Source organism: Bolinopsis microptera, chromosome 6 (genome assembly GCF_026151205.1).
Source record: "Bolinopsis microptera isolate Bmic1 chromosome 6, MBARI_Bmic_1.0, whole genome shotgun sequence".
Lineage (NCBI taxonomy): Eukaryota > Metazoa > Ctenophora > Tentaculata > Lobata > Bolinopsidae > Bolinopsis > Bolinopsis microptera.
In genome coordinates this window covers 2521893-2544432 of record NC_087077.1, presented here as the reverse complement: position 1 = coordinate 2544432, position 22540 = coordinate 2521893, and the positions used below count along the sequence as shown (strand labels likewise).

General features: G+C 40.0%; 3 protein-coding genes across 6 annotated transcripts in view; all 3 read right to left on the bottom strand.

Moving 5' to 3' along the window:
* The window catches only part of LOC134816424 (dynein beta chain, ciliary-like), a 49522-nt gene extending 43367 nt beyond the window's left edge, over positions 1-6155 (bottom strand). The window contains exons 1-8 of the mRNA XM_063825260.1: positions 6076-6155; positions 5649-5875; positions 4741-4813; positions 4417-4598; positions 3368-3457; positions 2952-3110; positions 2690-2788; positions 279-423 (exon numbers count right to left, since the gene is read on the bottom strand). Coding sequence (XP_063681330.1) covers positions 279-423; positions 2690-2788; positions 2952-3110; positions 3368-3457; positions 4417-4598; positions 4741-4813; positions 5649-5834 — 934 coding nt within the window. The 5' untranslated portion in view covers positions 5835-5875; positions 6076-6155. The remainder of the gene's footprint in view (positions 1-278; positions 424-2689; positions 2789-2951; positions 3111-3367; positions 3458-4416; positions 4599-4740; positions 4814-5648; positions 5876-6075) is intronic.
* Positions 6156-9536: 3381 nt separating this feature from the next.
* On the bottom strand, positions 9537-11449 carry LOC134817096 (centrosomal protein of 78 kDa-like). The gene has a single exon (XM_063826202.1). The coding sequence runs from the start codon at positions 11434-11436 to the stop codon at positions 9937-9939; it is 1500 nt and encodes a 499-aa protein (XP_063682272.1). The 5' UTR covers positions 11437-11449; the 3' UTR covers positions 9537-9936.
* A 7274-nt stretch (positions 11450-18723) lies between these two features.
* Positions 18724-22540, bottom strand: part of LOC134817001 (uncharacterized) — a 39916-nt gene continuing 36099 nt past the window's right edge. For all 4 annotated transcript variants that reach the window (XM_063826062.1, XM_063826064.1, XM_063826063.1 and 1 more), the window contains 6 exons: positions 20480-20719; positions 20072-20214; positions 19807-19906; positions 19575-19642; positions 19297-19401; positions 18724-19037 (listed from right to left, as the gene is read on the bottom strand). In XM_063826062.1, coding sequence (XP_063682132.1) covers positions 18942-19037; positions 19297-19401; positions 19575-19642; positions 19807-19906; positions 20072-20214; positions 20480-20719 — 752 coding nt within the window. In that variant the 3' untranslated portion in view covers positions 18724-18941. The remainder of the gene's footprint in view (positions 19038-19296; positions 19402-19574; positions 19643-19806; positions 19907-20071; positions 20215-20479; positions 20720-22540) is intronic.

Genomic DNA, 22540 nt, shown 5'->3' with positions numbered 1-22540 from the left:
TTAGCAAATACCCTGTCTCAACAAAGTCTTAATCAGAGCTATCTTAGCAAATACCTTGTCTCAACAAAGTCTCAATCTGAGCTATCTTAGCAAATACCCTGTCTCAACAAAGTCTCAATCTGAGCTATCTAAGCAGTAAATACCTTGTCTCAACAAAGTCTCAATCTGAGCTATCTTAGCAGTAAATACCTTGTCTCAACAAAGTCTCAATCTGAGCTATCTTAGCAGTAAATACCTTGTCTCAACAAAGTCTCAATCTGAGCTATCTTAGCAAATACCTTGTCTCAACAAAGTCTCAATCTGAGCTATCTTAGCAGTAAAGAGTTGCTCCTCGTGGGGTCTGATCCTACTGCGGAGTTTGTTGTAGTGAGTGGCGATGGTTTCCAGTCTGGCTGCTGTCACTTTCAGAGTGTTCGTATCCACCTGAATTATTGTATGTACTTTTACGAAACTGATCATATCAGACAATAGTCAAAGTTTGAATTTAGGTAAAAGATACATGTCGAAATATTAGGCAATTTCTATAACATTATAAGATATCAATTCTAGTACTTTATTAGTATCAGATTTTTTCAACCAGACCGGATATCAATTTTAGAACCGGAATCAACCCGATTATTGTCCTAATCACACTTGCTTATTTTACTGTTCGAGCCTATGAGATTAAACTCGCTGTTCGTTCGAATTTGGCACGGTACTCCGTACAAACCATTTGATGCTACTCTATCGTAGATTTGGGTTTATGATCCAGTATCATGATGAGGAGATACAGTTACTATCTCATAGTCACGTGATGGTAGCTAGCAGAGTCACGAGGTCAGGAGGGGATGATTAGTGAGATAATAGTCAGATCATAGGACAAACCTGTGTCATACGTCAAACCGATGTCATACGACATGTCCCACCGGTTTGATCCGATAATAATATTTGGCAACTTGCATTGGTCGTTTAGCTCCGGACAGTCTATGCAACGTCTATGCAACGTCCATGCAACAACAAAAGAACCGTCTATGCAACGTCTATGCAACGTCCCTGCACAATGAACACTCTATGCACACTCCCTGCACGGTCAGTCTATGCAACGTCTATGCAACGTCTATGCAACGTCTATGCAACGTCCCTGCACAGTACCATATGAACACCGGCTACTAGCCGGCTACTAGCCGGCTACTAGCCGGCTAGTAGCCACTTTTGTAATAACAGCTCCTCAACTTCACATTACCAACCGGCTACTAACCGGCACTTGAAAAGTGGTCACTAGCCGGCTACTAACCGGCTACTAGCCGGCTAGTGACCACAAAGTGGCTACTAACCGGCTACTAAGCGGTCACTAGCCGGCTATTAGCCGAGCTCTAAAGCAGACCTACTAGTAGCCGGTTCCAAACCGGCTACTAGCCGGCACTTAGAAAGCGGTCACTAGCCGGCTACTAACCGGCTACTAACCGGCTAGTAACCACCAAGTGGCTACTAACCGGCTACTAACCGGTCACTAGCCGGTTTAGAACCGGCTACTAATAGGTCTGCTTTAGAGCTCGGCTAATAGCCGGCTAGTGACCGCTTAGTAGCCGGTTAGTAGCCACTTTGTGGTCACTAGCCGGCTAGTAGCCGGTTAGTAGCCGGCTAGTGACCACTTTTCAAGTGCCGGTTAGTAGCCGGTTGTTAATGTGAAGTTGAGGAGCTGTTATTACAAAAGTGGCTACTAGCCGGCTAGTAGCCGGCTAGTAGCCGGTGTTCATATGGTACTGTGCAGGGACGTTGCATAGACGTTGCATAGACGTTGCATAGACTGACCGTGCAGGGAGTGTGCATAGAGTGTTCATTGTGCAGGGACGTTGCATAGACGTTGCATAGACGGTTCTTTTGTTGTTGCACGGACGTTGCATAGACGTTGCATAGACTGTCCGGAGCTAAACGACCAACTTCCCTAATATTTAGTTGAGTAGATTGAGAAATGCCCTGATTTAAGAGTGGTGAGGCTACCTCGAGGAGTCATCTAAACACAATAGCAAAAATACCCTGATTTAATATACTTCCTCCCGTATGAGATAATTTGATATCGAACAAGGAATGAACTTGACAATACAAATGAGGATGGTCAGGAATGTGATTGGTAACTCAGCACTGTCATTAGAGATTAGATATCCTTCTCAACAGCTTAGAAAATACACGGCACTGTTGCTAATATGGAACTGACGTTTCGTGATAGAATTAATAACGCGTTACATGTATATATGTGGTGGTTCCATTATCTATGATGTTTTGATGACATTTTGATCAAGCAAGTTACGGAATGTAAAAGATTAAGCAAGTTCAGGATAATCTCATAACAAGCCCCGGGGTAGGCTGATTAGTTTGAATTCCGTCCATTAGCAGTACATTTATTGGCCATTTGATATTATTTTGGCCTATTGATACTCTTTTTGGCCGTTTGATATTATCAATAATAAAGAGTCAATAAATGAACCATTATAAAAAACCAAAATAGCAGCATATTTTTTACAATTCTTTTAATTTTGATATCCGTCAGCTAATTTCTGGTGTTTATTAAAAAACGATAACGGATTAAAATCGTCCATTATCTGGGCTAATCCGGTATCAGCCGGATATCCGGTCGATTCCGGCAGGAATATCATTTCGGAATTTTCCCCGGTGGATTCAATTATAAAACATTAGAAATTATGGTACCCACTTGGTCAAGAAGAGCTTGCACAGTGACAGGAATCTTGTCAGGATCTGATATGAACTGTACCTCCTTCAGTACCAGCAGCAACGAGTGATCCAGATTGACCTGGTTAGTTTGTCATCAAGATGAACAAATCCTTAAAAGTAAAACAACAGTAAAAGATAGTGAATCAAATCAATCAAGCCTCCCTACATCTTAAAAAAGAGGCCACCTTATTACAGTTGAACTTTCAACATGTTCCAAATAAGAAAACTAACTTAACTCCTACCTTGATCAAGGGTCCATCTCCAATGTTGACGTACAAGTTCTGGGTAAGTTTAGAAGTGAGCTCTGTCTTGATATCCTTCCTCCAGACATGCTCCAGTCTGGACAACGCCTCGTCGATGTCAGCTAGAACTGTGTCGTATTGTACACGCAGCTTCCAGCCCTGTCACATCATGTTTTAATGAGTTTTGTTGAAACTCTTGACTACTGACTAGTCCTAATTTTGGTGATCTATCGCTTTTTATCGAAACAATTTCATGTCCAGTCTGACCCGTGAATTGTTTAAAATCGTATTTAAATACATTATTTAATTACATAATAGTTATATGATAATGATTGAAATGAGATGAAAGTACAACTTCAGTAATTAAAAATAACTGATAATCTAGGTAACGATATGGAAGTATGAAGGTGCATTACAGGTGGGTGATCCATGGTGCTGCTGGAGTATAATGCTGCTTTTAGTATTGAACTGTTCGAGTAAACAGAATCTTCGTCAACGAACCAAAACTGTGAAGTATGAGGTGGTGTTACACTGTGTGAAAAAACGGTGAAAAAGTGAATCAAAACGGTGAACAAGTACATAATAAAACGGTGATATATTGTAACAAGTGTGCAGATCAAGAGGTATGCCATAGTCTTAATACTACCTATAGTTAAAATCACGCGCTTCTTCTAATGCTTTACGTGATTTTCATTGCCACAGATAACCAATAAATGTGATCTTGACCCCGTCAACTATAATTGATAAGCAGATAGCATAGATTATCATTTCATGGATTGCAAGAAAAATATAACACGATGAATACTTTTAGGGCGCTCGCCTCTATAAGTTGCACGCGAAATCGCACTTACGATAATTTTAATCGATAATCTAATGCAACCTGTTCAAGCACAATCAGTAATTTTCGCAGTTGCCCTGGACTAGCCCATTCATTCACTACAGTAAATATGTCGCCGTGAGGAGCTCCAATATTATAGAGGCCACCATTCACAGCCTTACTTTTTCCACACATCTCAGCCATATACTTTTTACAGAAGCTGGTCCACATATATATTCAATCCACATATAATGCTCACATATTATATTCACATATATTATAAGAAACACGTGACTCTCACGTGACCCAATACAGACAGTGCACGATCTAATATTAGCTGATTTGACGGAAAGTGGAGTGTAAGAACGCGTGAAATTAGTATATTTGAAGTGCAGGGGATGGAATGTGTCATGCAGTGCAATATTCACTGCTATTCTAAGCTATTCACATGGTATGCTGCAGTGCGTGAGACACCACTGTCCATTAGTATTAGAGTTAGACTGTTCAGCTGAGGATTGAACAAGAATGACCAGGCAAAGGCCAGGCAAACCTCAAAATCAGTTTTATTTGATTTATTTGGACAGTTTTATTTGATTCAAAATCAAATCTAAAACCCATTTAACCAGACTTGTTTTCGGTGCAACTCACCTCATTATTACTCAGAAGTTCAGGTATAGTACCCCTCAGCTTCTCCATAGGTTTAACAATCCTCTCTCTAAGTGCCCGTAACCAGCACATATGGGACGCTGTGTCTGGCATGTTCTTGTGGTTTGGAGCTGAGATGTTCCGGTCTAACATATCCTTAACATCCAACACCTCGTCCATCATACCTGGTAACATGTCCGGTTTATATTACCTTTTGGGAGGAATCGACGTGTCTTTTTCGAGAACTATAATTTGGATTACCTCACTTGTGTAATCATATTTTAAACGAAAATGTTAATCATGATTAAAATAGGATGATATTATTACCTGATACAATTTTGGAGAGTTTGTCTGATAAGGCACGCTGCACGCTCTCCCTGCCACTAACCCCAGCAAATACCTGAATACAATCGATAAGACGAGGATAATATCCCCACTATCCATTAATAATGGAATTTATTTGTTCCTCTTTTTACCAGCAACCACTACATAGCAACCACTACATAGCAACCACTACATTATATTGCATGCTTTACTTTAACCAGGCCCAAGGTTTGATATTATAATTTCTTCTTTAATCTGAAAATTTTAATTTTACAGAAGCTTTTAGCTGTCAAGTACAGGCAATAACACCGCTAAGCCGCCGTATCATAGCTTCAAATTGTATAATACTAATAGCTGCATTGATTCAGCATATTATAATTATATTGGCAGATCATAGGATTATGCACGATTGCACTATCAGACACATGCACGTTGCAGTGTCACTCCACTCTTTGCAGAAACTCGCCGCTCAATGCTGGATTGTTCGCATAATGTATTAAAACTTTGCTTGTGTGCGGTAAAAATAGAAACAAACAGCTACAGTGTAGTTTGTAATCGTCTCGGAACACAGAAACAATAAAACATGAACTTTTCCATTCATTTGATGTTTGTTAAACTTCAAAGGCAAATTCAGAAAAGGCCACAAAGCCAGTCATAAACATAATCATGGTTTTGACTGGCTATGTGCCCTTTTCTGAGTTAACGTTTTCTTTGAAGTATTTATGTATGGATATCATACATAAGTAGCACAGTGGTCAACAAAGCTTTATCAAAAATGACCAAGAGAACATAATTTGCAAGCTAGTCAGTTGAAACATACGGCTGCAATAAAAATAAAAATTGCGGAATCGCACATTTCTCTATCTTTTACCCTGGTGATTAATTAAGCTGGTAAATAACTCGCAACTAACCTCTAAGAGTCTGATGTGAGCTGAAGTGTTAGCACACCTATCAAAACATATCCTCATAACGTGAGCCATCTGGTTCTCCAAGTCCCGGACAAGAGCTCGGAACTCGAAGAACTCCTGTTCGAAGAGCTCGTCCTGCTTGCTGACATCCAGCACGTTCTGTTCTGTCAGTGTCATGAAACTCTTCATTGCTGAGTCGAACCTCCCGTGTATCTCCGTCACAATGGTATCTGTTGGGGACCAGGGTGTGTTATTTACATAATGTCTTTCATCAAAAAACGTTTTTTACTTCTTTATCTAGCACGATTATCATAATTGGGTCAATAACATCAAAAAGTTGTATTAGAGTTCGATAAAGTAAGGTTTATGACATGATAGACATAATGGTTATCATCAAGAATGAAGTGAGGTTAAAAAACCCAGTACCCACCAAGACTCTTGTTCCGACACCCCCTATCTCTGCAACACTCTCCAGATTCTTGAAGTGCTGCGCGGTCTGGACCAGGTCCAACACATCGTTAGCTCTCTCCATGAAGCTGTTCAGGATCGAGAAAGGAGGAGCGTTGCGGGCTGGCCACGAAGAGTTGGTCCACATATCGGGATCTTTCTCTTCTGCATCCTGGTTGCTTACACTAAACATACCTGGGGAGAGAGAGAGAGGTTATTTACAGTAAACATACCTGGGGGGCGGGGGATGTGCTCAAGATAGCTTGGAAATAGGTTGTGCAAAATGTAAATAGTCTGGTTTTCCAGAACTGTTCTAGAGGTTATAAAGAACTGTACAAAGAACTGTACAAAGAACTGTACAAAGAACTGTACAAAGAACTGTACAAAGAACTGTACAAAGAACTGTACAAAGAACTGTACAAAGAACTGTACAAAGAACTGTGCAAAGAACTGTACAAAGAACTGTACAAAGTACTGTACAAAGAACTGTACAAAGTACTGTACAAAGTACTGTACAAAGTACTGTACAAAGAATTAAACCATGGTGTCTCTTCATGTGCATGGTTATGAAGGGTCCAGTAACCATCTTAATTCCATTTTCACTTTTCTTGTTTTCGTTGTACTGACTGACTTGTTGTTTGTTGTGTTCGTTACACTTCTCCCGCTTGTCAAGATAACAACCTGTGCAATAGAGTCTTCGATTTATTTGACATGTATGATGTACTACATGTGCAAAAAATGCGTTAAAGTGTGAAAATACTAATTCAGAGCCTAAAGTAAGATGCTAAGTATTTAGCTTGAACTTTAATTTGAAACTTTTACCGAAAGTTGTACTGAAAACAATTCAACAATGATTAAACTCTTATCGCTAGAAATATTAATACATTTTAAGTTAATATGCTATCGAAACAATGAACCTTTCATGCAGGCAGCTTGTGTCCTTAGATAATGTACAATACAAGCAACAACTTTAAATAAATATAAAATATCCACTCAAAGTTGAACAACCAACCTCTGAATTTAGCGCAGAGTTTCAGAGCATGTTTTAAGTTTGTGAACGCTTTCTCGGTGCTGCTGAGAATCTGAGCCCCCACGAAGCGATGAGCGCTGCTCACAACCAAAGTAGACAGGTGACGTAACAGCCGCTTAAAGTTTCGTGGTTCGTGGTAGTATCTGCTGTGTCTCCAGATCAAATCTGGAGATTTTATTATTTTGAAAAGTACGATCAAATCTGGACATTTTGTTACTTTGAAAAGTACAGTATGTGTCTCCAGAGCAAATCTGGACATTTTATTATTTTGAAAAGTAGTCTAATTTTCTGATTCTATAGCGAATGAAAACTTTCTTGCAAAAATTGAAGCTTCTTGAATTGAGTTAATTAAACATAAAAATACCTGATATTCAAAATATGACAATACTAACCAAGGAGATGAACGATGGGAGCGATGATATTAATTGATTTATCAGTGGTAGTAACCACAGCTAGCTTGTTCAGATACGGCTCCAGTGGTTTGAGGTACATGATATTGTCTTCTGTTTCGGTTAGTGCCTGGTTTGTATGTTTGTAAGTTCGTATGTTCATGCTCAGCATAAAACATAACATATTGAGATTTTGCTACGAACACTAGCTAATATACAAGATGAGCCTGAATGAGAAACTGAAATATCAAATTGTACGGTTAATAATCTATCAATATAACTTTTGAGCTGAAAATAAAATAGTAGAAAGCAGAAAGGCTTACCTGCTTTATATCGTCGATAACAACGGTAAACGACTTAGCGTAAACATTTCCCAGGTTAGCCAGCTCCTTCAGAATCTGAGTGGCTAGCCGACAGTCAAGTTGTTCAAGGATCGAGTTCAACTTGCTTTGTCTTTCCTCCCAGACCTTGGAAGGTTTATTACTTAGTGAAATTATTTTTTTAAGAGTACGTTCAACTCTTCTATAAAACAAATAATTTTAAGTGTTCCTGTGTAATAAGATGCGGAACCCGCATTGCAGGTGATAAAGTAAATCAGTTTACTAGTTAAGAAATTAGTTTCAATGTGCAATAGCTGTTAAAAATCCAAAATATTATTAGTGCATGAAGACTCTTGTTACTTGATGGAGTTGTAATGCAACATTTTGATAACCTAAAATAGAATCCGCCCATTCAACTAGATATAGTAGCTTACTTTGAGCTCAGCCAAAGGTCCTACAACTTTTTGAGCTCTAAGAGCTTTGTCGAGATCAAGTTTGAGAGCAATTCTGATCTGCTTGGTCCAGGAGATGACGGTTGTCTCCAAGATGACAATGACGCTGTTGTTGACAACTGCTGATTCTAGTAGTACGTCTAGTAGGGGTACTGGTAACACTACATCTCCCTGAAAGTGCAGGTTTAATAAAAAGGATGTATGTATACTTAGTAAGATAAGAAAACTGTAGAAACCTTTAACTTGAACATGTCATTATTGTCAATTCTAACATGGAAAATGGAAATATGCATTATAAATGATATTTCTTTAAATAAGCGGAATACATTGTTGCTTGCTCTTCCAAATTGAATCGTCAAACAATCATTATAAAATGTAGTTTTTCATAGGTCGTAATATACCCGTTCGTTTCCAGCAGTGATCTGAAGGATAGAAGCAAGTTTGTGCAAGTTCTCCATCATCTTCTCCCCACGATGAGAGTCCTCTGTGAGGATCAGTGGCACGAACACACTATCCATCATACCTTCTATCTGTTCCACCGAATTCTTGGACAAGTCAAACAACGTGATACTTTCTTCTATTGCATCTTTTCTGACTTTGCCGATGTGTCCCCCCTTGAGAAAGACGAGGCATTTTTGTGAGGAAGGAGGGTGGGTGAGCGAGATGTTGACCACTGAACCCTCCACACCCACAAAGAGTCTTCTGATGTCTTCATTGTTTAAAAAGTCAAGTAGTGTATCCCTGAAACGAGTTCAATCAGCTAATTGTCAAATACCCCAATTATGTAACTAGTGTAATTTATTACAATTTTAACGATTCATGATCAATAGAACCACGCCGTTTTTTCTGCTTTATTTACCATCTAAATGAGTGAAGTATACCAAATTAAACAGAGAAGTTTACTAATTTGTGTCTACTAACTTGTGTCTACTGAATTGTGTCTACTAACTTTAAACTAACTACCTACTGAACACTACTAACTTGTTGCAAGAATCACTAAACAGCGTCTTTATCTGTTCTGTCTTGACAGGTAGAGATAATGATAACTTTCCTTCCAACCATCTGAGACGTTCCTCCACAAACACAGACATTACATTGCGACCCTAGAGAATGCTCTGACCAAGAGGTTTTTATTAGGGATAAAAAATATCAACTAAAATATCATCTAACATATTATCACAAAGTTAAAGGTACGGGATATTTCGAACATAATCCAAGGTCATAAGCTCACTTTCTAAGATCGTTGTGGAATAATTTTAATCATAAGAAAATAAAAGGATATGAGTACGACGTGTATCATAGTATCATGCAATAAAACTTTATTATCAATATAACAATTTACAATACAACAAACAGTTCACAAATTAAAGATCCCAGCAACAGTGTCGTATAGTGGTCATCTCGTTCAAAACGTTTGTCACTGGGATTAGGATAAAACGTAAATGTAATGTCACCCAAATGTTTAAACAATAAATAACAGAGTAAAAATAACTAAGTATCATGCGTTACCCACAAATTCACTGGAGTTACTATAATGTACTTTAACACTAAACTACTGACAGCACAATAATTACTTTTAAAGCTAATACAGAGTCAGTTACATGATGAATCAGAAAACTTATTATCAGCAATAAAATTCCCAAAAAAAGAGATCTATTTGTTTACAAGTTGACAAAGGTCCCCATAGCCAGCTTGTTTGAGCATATCGAGAAAATTGTGAAACTGACTGAAGGATGTTTCAATAGTATCCAAGAGCTCTGGTTCTAGTTCACTTTTATCAATCTGTTGTTGGTTTTTAAGGAACAAGTTCTCTCTTTCAAGGGCATTAACTTGACTTTGCAAGACTTTGGTCTTCTCCTTCTCAAGATATAATTCTTTTTTGTATATTTCCAAGTCATTTTTTAATTCATCAAGCATGGCAAAAATCTGCTTTTCCTCTTGTTGTTTAGATGCAACAGCCTGCTTTACTGGAGGGGTCTGGTGAATCAGAATAGGGGAAAACTTGTCTTTGTCATTGTGTAAAGATATGTCATTCAAATGTTCAATGTTCTTAACAACTGAATTTTTAAGCATAGAATTGTAATAATTCTCATATTGAGTCACCTTCTTAGGGGCTTTAGATTCGTTTGCCTTTTTGGGAGTTCTAGCTTCATTCAGTGAGTTTCTAAGATTGATATTTGAGATGCTTCGCCTGGGAGTTTTCTTTGGTTTTGGAGCCTTTTTAGTTTCCTGTAATTCCCCAACAGCAAAACATTCTGCATCATTTTGTTTGTTTCGACCCAAACAATCATTGATCTTTTCTAACAACTTACCATCTTTGATTTGTGGATTCATCCTTAAATCCAAAACTGATATACAAGCATTATCCTCCAGCAATATTAAAAACAGCTTTGCACCTTCATCCGTTATATCACACTGTTGAAGATCAAGAGCCCTGATCCAATAATCATCTTGCATAGCATCTGTTATAACTTCACAACCCTCATCACCAATTGGATTGCCATTCAATGTGATTCGCTTTAAACCTGTCACATTTGCTGCATCTGGATTATTGTAGCGCAAAGTGTGTTTCCATGTTTGTGTGTGTCTTTCCAAGGTTTGAGACCTAAGTAAAGCTCCTATGTGGGAACACGATTCATCTGACAATTTGCAGTAAGAAAAGTCGAGATGGGTTATATTCAACGACGTTCTTACTGTGGCAAATATTTCGTTGAACGCTTTCTGTCCTATGACAGATCCTTTCAGACAAAGAAACTCCAAGGACTGGTTTCTTGACAAACCCCGTGATAAATGTTCTAACTGAGTTTTCTTCAAGGGTACACTAATGATGGATAGCCTATGAATTGCAGAAGAGCACACTAGACAGCTTGAAAGACTTTTCATGAATTGGTTTTTCACCGTCAAAGTAAACGAGGGAGTTGTTGATCTTTTCACATATGCACAGTGGGTGGGAACTGTGGCTTCTATAATAACCTCTGTGATAGATGAATTGTTCTCCAAACATTTAATGATAGGTGTCCATTCTTCTGGCTGAATTTTGCCAACCCTTACATGAAGAATCGGCTTCTCCAATCCCTTGCAAATGAATGAATTTTGAGCTATTCCCATTGTGGCACATGCTGTTTTGTATCGATCCAGTACAGAAGCTTTCATTATACTGTACCTATAATTAAGAAATATTGTTAGTATAATTAAATAAATTACAAAACTATAATGAACTAAAGATGGAATACAAATATTTAGTATTATACTATTGTTGTTAGCTGCCCTGAAATACAAAAGTATCATCAGAATTTAAAAGGAATCGTACACAATTTCGTAAAGCTATCTTACCAACTGACTCTAAATTAAACTAATTACAACACTACAAATCTATTACATTTATTGAGTTCAGGGATGGCAAACAAGGACGGGCAAACGGGGCACACTGATAGTGCCCCAGCCAGTACAGAACATGTAGAGACCAACGGACAAGCTGAAGAAGAAAGTACTAACGAACCTGTGTATAATCAGAAAGTATTAAACTCAACCAATTCTATCAAACTTCAATCATCTTCTTCGAGATATGACTTTCGGCGCCACATCAGAACAGAGAAACCCTTGTTAAATAGACCTCAAGTCCTAGAAGTAAACATCAATCATAAAACAAGAGTTGATAAGAAGAAAAAATGTAGACCAAAGGAGAAGGAGAAGATAGATGACATATGTCCTATATGTAAAACCAGAGTTGAATGGCATGTAGATGCTTTGCAGTGTGAGGAGTGCGAGGTTTGGATTCATAAGGCCTGCTTGTGTATGAGTGATGAAGAGTATGAGGATCATAAAATCAGTGAAGATGATGAATGGTACTGTGACTGCTGCCAGTTGAATAGATCAAATAATCTGATGTGGGGTACCATGGCTGGGGAAGGGTGTATACGGTCAGAACTTACGGGGATATATGATGAAATTATTACGTGGTGTAGGAATTTGTTTATGGTGCCAAGGGGTAAGAGTGGGGAGAAGTTTATCAAAGAGTTGACACGACTTTTGTACCTGTTTGTGAATAAAACGGCCTGGGAGAGTCTTTCATTGCAGCTAGTCCATATATTTATCCCTATTATGTTACAGAAGCCTTCATCTAAGTCAAAAGCTAGAGACAATGCCAAGTACCTGGTAGATAGACTAGAAAAGTGGAAGGATGGCGACCTCAATTCCCTCATGGATGAGGCTCGTGTCATCCAGGAGAAGCTAAAACGAAGGAAAAAGTCTGAAGATCCATCAAAAATGAAAGGCTTTAGTAGGTTAATGATGGTGGGTAAAGTATGTCAGGCCATGAAGCTCATCAACAACGAAGACTCAGTTGTTGGGGTACACACATTAAATAGAAAGATAAAGAGTCTATTACAAGAGAAACATCCTAAAGCTGAGACACCTCCAGCTGATATCCTTCTACCTATAACAGCGCCTCAGGCACAGTCGGTGATATTTGCTGAAATATCGGCAGAGCTAGTTGAGGGCTCAGGTGGCCCAACCCATTTGGATGCAGATGGGTGGAAGCACATCTTGTGCTCTAAAGCGTATGGGAAACTTCCTTTTCAACTCTGCGGTGCAATAGCTGAATTTGCAAAGCGTTTGTGTGTAGAGGATGTTAACCCAGAGAGTCTGAATGAGTTTGTGGCCTGTAGACTGGTACCACTGAATAAGGGTGACGATAAGAGAGGTAATCCTGGTGTACGGCCGGTGGGGGTAGGAGAGGTTCTTCGGCGTATTGTTGGCAAGGTGGTTATTGGGGTAATTAAGGATGATATACAAGAGGCTGCAGGACCTCTTCAGTCATGTGCTGGGCTAGAGTCAGGCATTGAGGCATCCATCAGAGCAGTTAAGAGGACATGGGAAGATCCTAAGACAGAGGCAGTGCTTCTTGTTGATGCTGATATTGCGTTTAACAGGCTTAATCGCAAAGCAGCTATTCACAACATTAGGCAGCTATGTCCTCCGTTTCACCAATACCTGAAAAACACCTATCAGAAATCAGCCAAACTCATTGTCAACGACACATATTCGTGTGAGATAATTTACTCTGATGAAGGGGCAACGCAAGGGGATGTGGCAGCAATGGCAGAGTATGCTATCGGTATTCGTCCTCTTATCAACATCCTGGCCAGCGTGACAAAGTTAGGAGAATTGATGCAAGCGTGGTATGCAGATGACTCTGCAGCAGCAGGTACCCTGAAGAAACTCCGGCTGTGGTGGGATTTACTCAGTGTAAACGGTCCTAAGTTAGGCTACTTCCCTAAAGCAGTGAAGACTATTCTTATCTTAAAAGAAAAATCGCTACTACCAGCAGCCACGTTTTTATTTGGAGAGACTGGTATAGAGATCACATGTGATGGGGAGCGTCATCTGGGAGCAGTGATAGGTGGAGAGGAGGCTAGAGAGACATATGTAAAAAAGAAAGTAGAGAAATGGGTGAAGGATGTAGAAGAGTTGTCAGATATTGCCCTCGATGAACCTCAGGCAGCCCTATCAGGGTATACCAAAGCCCTATGTCATCGGTGGACCTTTGTGATGCGTACCATCCAAGACACTAAAGACCTCTTCATCCCATTGGAGAAGTGTATAAGAGAAAAGTTCATCCCTGCAATTATTGGTAGGAATGTGTCTGATCTGCACAGGAGAATGTTTGCGCTACCTGTAAGATTAGGGGGGCTTGGTATTGTTAATCCAGTAGAGATCGCGGAGAAGGAATACCAGACGTCACTTAAGATAACAGAGGAGCTGGTTGACCTTATCTATCACCAGGAGACATCCCTGATGAAGTTGGATAAAATTAAGATAAAGGGCAGAGTAGATTGCCTCAAGTTAGTTAAAGAATTACGCTTGAAGAAGGAGCTTGCTGAGATAATGAGTGAAGTGGATGAGAATACCAGGGAGTCATTGCAGCTGGTACAAGAGCATGGGTCAGGAGCTTGGCTAACATGTCTCCCCATTCAACAGCTAGGGTATGCTTACAGCAAGCAAGACTTCAGAGATGCTGTTCATCTCCGGTATGGTTGGGACATCCCTAACACCCCAAGATTCTGCGATTGCGGAGCCAAGAATGATCACAATCATATCCTCAGCTGTAAGAGAGGGGGGTATGTGAACTACCGTCATAACAACGTGAGAGACTCCGTTGCTGAATACCTTAGGCTGGTGACCAAGGATGTGAGGATTGAGCCCCTTTTAACACCTATAGAATCGGCCAACTTCCAACAAAAGGGCAACAATGCTGATAAGGCTAGGCTTGATATATCAGCAAGAGGAGTGTGGAGCACATTTGAGAGGACTTTCTTTGATGTGCGCATTTTCAATCCTAAATCGCCTACATATCAAGGAAAGACCATGCCACAGCTCTACACTCTGCACGAGAATGAGAAAAAGAACCAGTACATGAACCGAGTGCTACAATTGGAGAAAGGGTCATTCGTCCCCCTTGTATTTACCACTACAGGAGGAATGGCACCGGAGGCCAAGTGTTTCATAAGAAGACTTGCTGTGTTGATAGCCACCAAGACAAAGGAGGACTACAGCCAGGTGATGTGTAACATCAGGACACGCCTGAGCATGGATATAATGAGGAGTGTGCTAGTAGCTGTTAGAGGTGTACGTGGAAAGGCAAAGAAGGCATGGACTGCCCCTATATCCAATGTCTCCTTCAACCTGATACCTGAGGAGAAGAGCTACGAGGGATAGATGATATCTATTGCTCAGGATTTACGATTGTGCTCTGCCAATTGCATCACTTGATTTAATTTATTGTATATATACTGTTTGACACGTTTTCACTGGCTCCCCTACCAACTGACTCATATTCCTATCTAGAACTCTAGAAGAAGTTCTAATATCGAATTTCTTTGGGAACAAAATGAATCTCTCCAGGACTTAGCCAACTAAATAGACTAGAAAACAAAAACTCTGCAAACATCTCTGAGAAATGATAACACCTTAAAGAATAAAGAGGGAGGATCCTGGACCCCGAAATCCACCACCTTTCTGTACTTTCAGAGGTACCAATGTGGCAGGAAACCAGGGCTCATGCTGCCGCTGAGCTAAAGCAGTAGAGGAGATGGCGGCTTCTCTGGGATCTAACACATCCTGAAACAGACCAACACTATGTCCCAACGCACTGGTGTTGGGATGCCCCCGGTGCCTGCCCGGGTCAATAAAGCAGTCAAGCATCATGAATGTTATGTTGAGCATTCTCAACCAGCAGATGTGGGTACTCCCACTAAAGACCGAAACAGATCTAAAGAGACAATTAGCAAAATCGGAAAATAGACTTGAATTTGTTTATATAATTTATAAAGCGTATGTTATTGCCCACAAGGGGCCTGTTAATAATTGATTAAATTATTAGCTATTTTAGATTTAATAATAATAATACCATTATAATTATCTCTATTATGATTCGAAACTTTCTCTTCGTACCACCACCCACGTGCAAATTTGATGAGAAATAAGAAGTTAGGTGAAAATCAAAGGTTGCATAGCAACGGTGTTGGAATGCACACCTACAATGATTGTTGGAACAGCATTTTGTTCAGTTGTGTGGTAATTACGTTGTGTTTAAAGTGTTTTATATTTAAATCGGCTGTATCCTCAGTTGGGATGGATATTTTTTTATGCGATAAAAACATTTCTATCCAAGAATACTATTACCTTGGCCTTCCTCCCAGTGACCACAGCTTTTCTAGTAATGTATAATTCGAAAGATTATTTCTGTCTGTATGTATCATGTATGTATGTATGTATGTACGACCGCCCTTGTGTTAGAACGAGAGTTTTAGCTTTTCTGATCACTTTACTTTACTTTATTCATTACATGTAATCAGGTCAGCCAAGCAAAATTTAAGCCGAACAAAATTTCAGCCAAACAAAATTTTAGCCAAACAAAAAACCTTACCACTTGCCGGGCTCGCTAGAGGTGATCAATTTTCAACAGGACGTTTGTCCTCGCGAGTCACATGATCAAGTTCACATTTTTTGTGTCACGCACCTTTTTTTGTTGTTAATTTTGCCAAAATTTCCGGACGTCCAGATTTTTAGAAACCACCCCTCCCCTGACCAGAGTTGTCCGAAATTCCAAAACCATCCCCTCCCCCTATTTAGCAAACTACCTATAAGTAGATACTAAATGGCCCCTTATTAGATGCGCGGCGCGGCCCAGTAGTGAAGTCAATCCCGAATTTTGGGAAACCTTATGCAATGTAATTTTAATAATTTTAGCGCCTAGATTAGTTTGCTAATGCTTTGACCATTGTTAATGATTTGGCCCGGCGCGCGCTACTTCGTAGCACTTGCCATCGGGCCATTTCGAGAAGAAAGCGGCGCGCGCTACTTCGAAGAAATTTAGACGAGTAACATCCGTCAAGCTAATGCTCGAATCTTCGATTCAAACGCTGGGTAATAAATAATCATGATATAACACTCATCGCCACACGTGCTTTTATTTCATATTTCATGTTACGTTGCACGTGTTGTTAGGTAGTGCGCCATCGACAGTGAGCCGCGCGTGCCGACTGAATGTTACCTGAGGACCCCAGGCTATTATGTTCATTAACGAATAAAGATTTGGCGGAATGACAGGCTGAGCGCGGCCCAGTAAACTGTATGATGGTTTTTTAGCGCTAATTTCGGCCAGCACAATTTTCTTCAAACAAATAGATATTAAGTATCCTTCCCGACCTCTGATTGCAACAAAAATTGGTAAGCTTACTCATAAACTTACAAGGAAAGTATCTGAAAAGTTTAAAGCATATCCAACCATCAAAAATTATGTTACAGCTAAAAGCAGCGTATTTTGCCCCATTTTGATCACTATATCAACTCCGATATCCAACAAATTTTTCGGACAGTTGTGAAAGCCCTATTGGAAGGTCGTCGCCAATTTTCAGAATGATCTCATTCAAGGAATTGACGGATGTTACTCGTCTAAATTTCTTCGAAGTAGCGCGCGCCGCTTTCTTCTCGAAATGCTACCCGACGGCAAGTGCTACGAAGTAGCGCGCGCCGGGCCAAATCATTAACAATGGTCAATCAAGGAACTGAAGATATATCCAAATAATACGACAAAAATCAACAAATTTGGTCAAATTTGGTCAAATTACGCGACTTTTACAGCTAATTTTGCTCCAAAAGCCGCGCACCATCAAATATGGCACCTAGGCGAAACTCACTGATCTTTCTAAAAAGGTATGACAAATTTGGTATTGTGAAAATTCTCACAGTCTCTAGAAAACAATGGTACAAAAATTTTTAAAATCCGAGCAAGTTTATTTTTATGGTGCACCCTCTAGTGTTGTACTGTTGTAAAATATATGCGCGCATCTAGCAGTAGCACTGCTAGCTGCCTGATCCGACCACTTTGTTTTTAGTTTTGTGGAGTGTGGTTGCTTTGCTGCGCGCGAGTTGGTTTCGTTTATACACGTCGATTCACAATTGATCATTCAGACTTTATTACTTTTTGCAAACAAAGCTACATGTCCGAGTTTACTGCGAATTCAGGTGACGATGTAAAAGTTCTTGCGAGGTTCTTTTGACAAAAGATGTGCATTTTCATTTGAATGGATAAACTGAATGTTTTGAACTAATCTTTAACGATTCTAATCAAAATGGCAATTGACACTTTATACTACTCAAGTATTAACGGGTGACACTCGTAAAATATTTGTTTCAAATATTATGTCGACGATTCCAACTCGGCGCGCGTCCTTGTAGATTATAAACCTACACACTACAACTCAAGTACACTTTTATGAAACTCGTAGTCGAACTCCAGGATTCGCACCATTTGTTTTAACAAACTTTCAATGTTCAATGTTCGGTAAATTCCCGATTTTCGGGAATCCGGGAAATTTTTCCCGATTTTCGGGAATCCCGGGATTTATTTCGGTCGGTATTCCCGAATCCCAGGATTTGAAAATGAGATCGGGAATGAATTCACTACGGCCCAGTAATGCATCGCGCTGCAAATTTTTGGATTGAAGCTTTTTCATTTTTGCCGGTGTTTTGTTTTATGATCGAAATTTCACAGTTTTTATCGAATTTTTGACCAGTGACCAATCAGCGAGGTCAGTGTCAATAATATAACACAAGTCACAATCGCATCGAGGTACTGGAAGCTAAATATCAGGAGAATTAGAAAACTGTGATGAAAAGAAAATTTAACTATGAAAACTAAAAAGCGTAAATCAGCAAAGCCAAAAGAAAATGACGTTTAATTTGCTAAATGGTAGAAAATTATTCGTGGAACATTATCAATTATGAGTATGACTTATGTGTGATGTAAATTGTAAAGTAATGTTTAATCTAAACCAGTCAATCATCAATAAAATCGATTATAATTATATAATTTATAAATGTTAATAACACATTTGCATTGATGATTGAATAAAAATTAGTGAGACACAACCATGTTTTAATAAATTATATTAACAAAGTTTAAAATTTTCAAAGATACACGATCTAAAAATGTTTTCATCAAATAAACGGTGTGGTAATCTTTTAAAATGTAAAAGCAAAATTGTTTAATCATTAATAAACGTTGATACCCTAAATTAAAATAAAAAGCTACAATTCATCTTTTTCCGATGCGATCAAATTTTGCATTAATCTTTGAGCCACCTGCTTGAGGGTTAACATAATCCAGAATGTATACCAGAGTAAGCAGGATTCTTTGTTTCCTTTTTTCCGGGGTTATTTCTATGCTTCTTGCTGGCATCTAGCCAGGCCTGAAGTAAAATTTTGGAAAACTTGTGGAGAGCGATAAAGTTAGTTAATATTAATAAGTATTGCAAAACTTTGAATATTATAGCGAAGCCGAAACGAAGCGACTGTAAAACAACCACGACGGAAAAAGAGCATGCCAAATCCTGTGTGCGGCCTCGTACTATTTCTTCCTTAAAAACGTCAGAGAAATAGTAAAATTGAAAATAGACCAGAGCGACGAGATTAGCAAGCTGATTAAGTACAATCTAAAACTAAACTAACCTGCCGTGCTTCTTTTTTGGTTCTTGTAGGTCTTTCTTCTGTGTTCTTGTGCTGAATAGCTCTGATATTTGAGTTTATCATCAGCATACACTTCGCGACAAGAACCTGATCATGATGCGGGACAGTCATAACACAATTATACTAGCAAATTAATTTAACAGAGTTTGAGTTGAGCTAACTTGTGAACTCGACAACTATACAAAAAACGCCCTACGATAATTAAGGAGGGTATAATAAACGTGTTTTTAAACTTAAAATAATAAACTGATCAGTTTTACCTCCCTGTTCTCTCGGTATAACAAGGTTTCGATATGTTCTGTGTAGTGCTCTACTATCTTTATTATCACTAAAGAGATGAGACAAATTGTCGTTATTATCCAGAAGTGATTATTATTTGTTTCCTTTCAGGATAACAGGTACATTCTTCAAGCATAGCAATCAACTTATTGGGTCAAAAATTGTGCTTTAACAGAGCTGTACTCAAAAATAAAATGGAACAGATTTTTGTACTTGTCATGAACTGTTCCGAGAATTCTTTTTCTCTTGGGGTAATCTTCCTTAAAAACTTCTTGCTGATAAAGTAGGGCTGAGTATTGCCATCCAGTTTTACCTGTAATAGATGAGAGACTCATTCGAGTGTTATATTACGGAAACCTCCTGATTGGTCCAAAAAACTGATATTCCGATGCAGACATAAAGAGACTGTTAGTGTTATTTTCCGTGAACTGTATAATACACAATTATAAATTATAATAGATTCAGGTGGATAATTTACCTTTAATATCGAGTTAGCAAAACTATGGATGAAAGAATCGGGTATGAGGTCTTCGATCTCTGCAATTTCTTTATCACAATCATCCTCGTATTGAATGCGTTGAAGACAAGCTGATAAGAAGTCTTCAAAGTCCGACTCTATAACTGAAATCGAATTCACCATTTCAGAATAAATTTCACTGCTGGCATCAATTTCGCCACGCAATCATGAAATAAATCACCCAAATATTTATCGCAAATGACATCCAAAGGTAACAATTGGAGATATTTAAATAGGCCCGGTGCTATAAACAATATATTTTCTCCAATCTCGGTCTTACGAATAAAGCAAGAAAAGGCGTCTCAAGAAACTAATATAGCCTGAAACATATTCAGATTGGAGGATTCAATATAAGAACCATCCACTTACACTGAACACATTTAGCAAATCCATCTCCAGAACCACACTTGAAATACGCCGGACACGTCACTAGATCACAGGAACCAGTATGACAAGAGGCCGGGTCCCCGCTCCACTGCCCATCCTCCCCACACTCTCGGGCCGCTGAGCCGACCAGAATATGGGTCACGTGACATGTTGTTGTGACGGAGGAGAGGGTTGTGTGCTGGGTTCCTGTTCCTTCTGTGAGCTGCGCTGGTTCCGGGCACTCTGCAGGTGTTTTAAGCTAGGTTAACAGTTCCGGGCACTCTGCAGGTGTTTTAAGCTAGGTTAACAGTTCCGGGCACTCTGCAGGTGTTTTAAGCTAGGTTAACAGTTCCGGGCACTCTGCAGGTGTTTTAAGCTAGGTTAACAGTTTCGGGCACTCTGCAGGTGTTTTAAGCTAGGTTAACAGTTCAGGGCACTCTGCAGGTGTTTTAAGCTAGGTTAACAGTTCCGGGCACTCTGCGGGTGTTTTAAGCTAGGTTAACAGTTCCGGGCACTCTGCGGGTGTTTTAAGCTAGGTTAACAGTTCCGGGCACTCTGCAGGTGTTTTAAGCTAGGTTAACAGTTCCGGGCACTCTGCGGGTGTTTTAAGCTAGGTTAACAGTTCCGGGCACTCTGCAGGTGTTTTAAGCTAGGTTAACAGTTCCGGGCACTCTGCGGGTGTTTTAAGCTAGGTTAACAGTTCCGGGCACTCTGCGGGTGTTTTAAGCTAGGTTAACAGTTCCGGGCACTCTGCGGGTGTTTTAAGCTAGGTTAACAGTTCCGGGCACTCTGCAGGTGTTTTAAGCTAGGTTAACAGTTCCGGGCACTCTGCAGGTGTTTTAAGCTAGGTTAACAGTTCCGGGCACTCTGCAGGTGTTTTAAGCTAGGTTAACAGTTCCGGGCACTCTGCGGGTGTTTTAAGCTAGGTTAACAGTTCCGGGCACTCTGCAGGTGTTTTAAGCTAAGTTAACAGTTCCGGGCACTCTGCAGGTGTTTTAAGCTAGGTTAACAGTTCCGGGCACTCTGCAGGTGTTTTAAGCTAGGTTAACAGTTCCGGGCACTCTGCAAGTGTTTTAAGCTAGGTTAACAGTTCCGGGCACTCTGCAGGTGTTTTAAGCTAGGTTAACTGTTCCGGGCACTCTGCAGGTGTTTTAAGCTAGGTTAACTGTTCCGGGCACTCTGCAGGTGTTTTAAGCTAGGTTAACAGTTCCGGGCACTCTGCAGGTGTTTTAAGCTAGGTTAACTGTTCCGGGCACTCTGCAGGTGTTTTAAGCTAGGTTAACAGTTCCGGGCACTCTGCAGGTGTTTTAAGCTAGGTTAACAGTTCCGGGCACTCTGCAGGTGTTTTAAGCTAGGTTAACAGTTCCGGGCACTCTGCAGGTGTTTTGAGCTAGGTTAACAGTTCCGGGCACTCTGCAGGTGTTTTGAGCTAGGTTAACAGTTCCGGGCACTCTGCAGGTGTTTTGAGCTAGGTTAACAGTTCCGGGCACTCTGCGGGTGTTTTAAGCTAGGTTAACAGTTCCGGGCACTCTGCGGGTGTTTTAAGCTAGGTTAACAGTTCCGGGCACTCTGCAGGTGTTTTAAGCTAGGTTAACAGTTCCGGGCACTCTGCAGGTGTTTCAAGCTAGGTTAACAGTTCCGGGCACTCTGCAGGTGTTTTAAGCTAGGTTAACTGTTCCGGGCACTCTGCAGGTGTTTTAAGCTAGGTTAACTGTTCCGGGCGCTCTGCAGGTGTTTTAAGCTAGGTTAACTGTTCCGGGCACTCTGCAGGTGTTTTAAGCTAGGTTAACAGTTCCGGGCACTCTGCAGGTGTTTTAAGCTAGGTTAACAGTTCCGGGCACTCTGCAGGTTTTTTTTAAAGCTAGGTTAACAGTTCCGGGCACTCTGCAGGTGTTTTAAGCTAGGTTAACAGTTCCGGGCACTCTGCAGGTGTTTTAAGCTAGGTTAACTGTTCCGGGCACTCTGCAGGTGTTTTAAGCTAGGTTAACAGTTCCGGGCACTCTGCAGGTGTTTTAAGCTAGGTTAACAGTTCCGGGCACTCTGCAGGTGTTTTAAGCTAGGTTA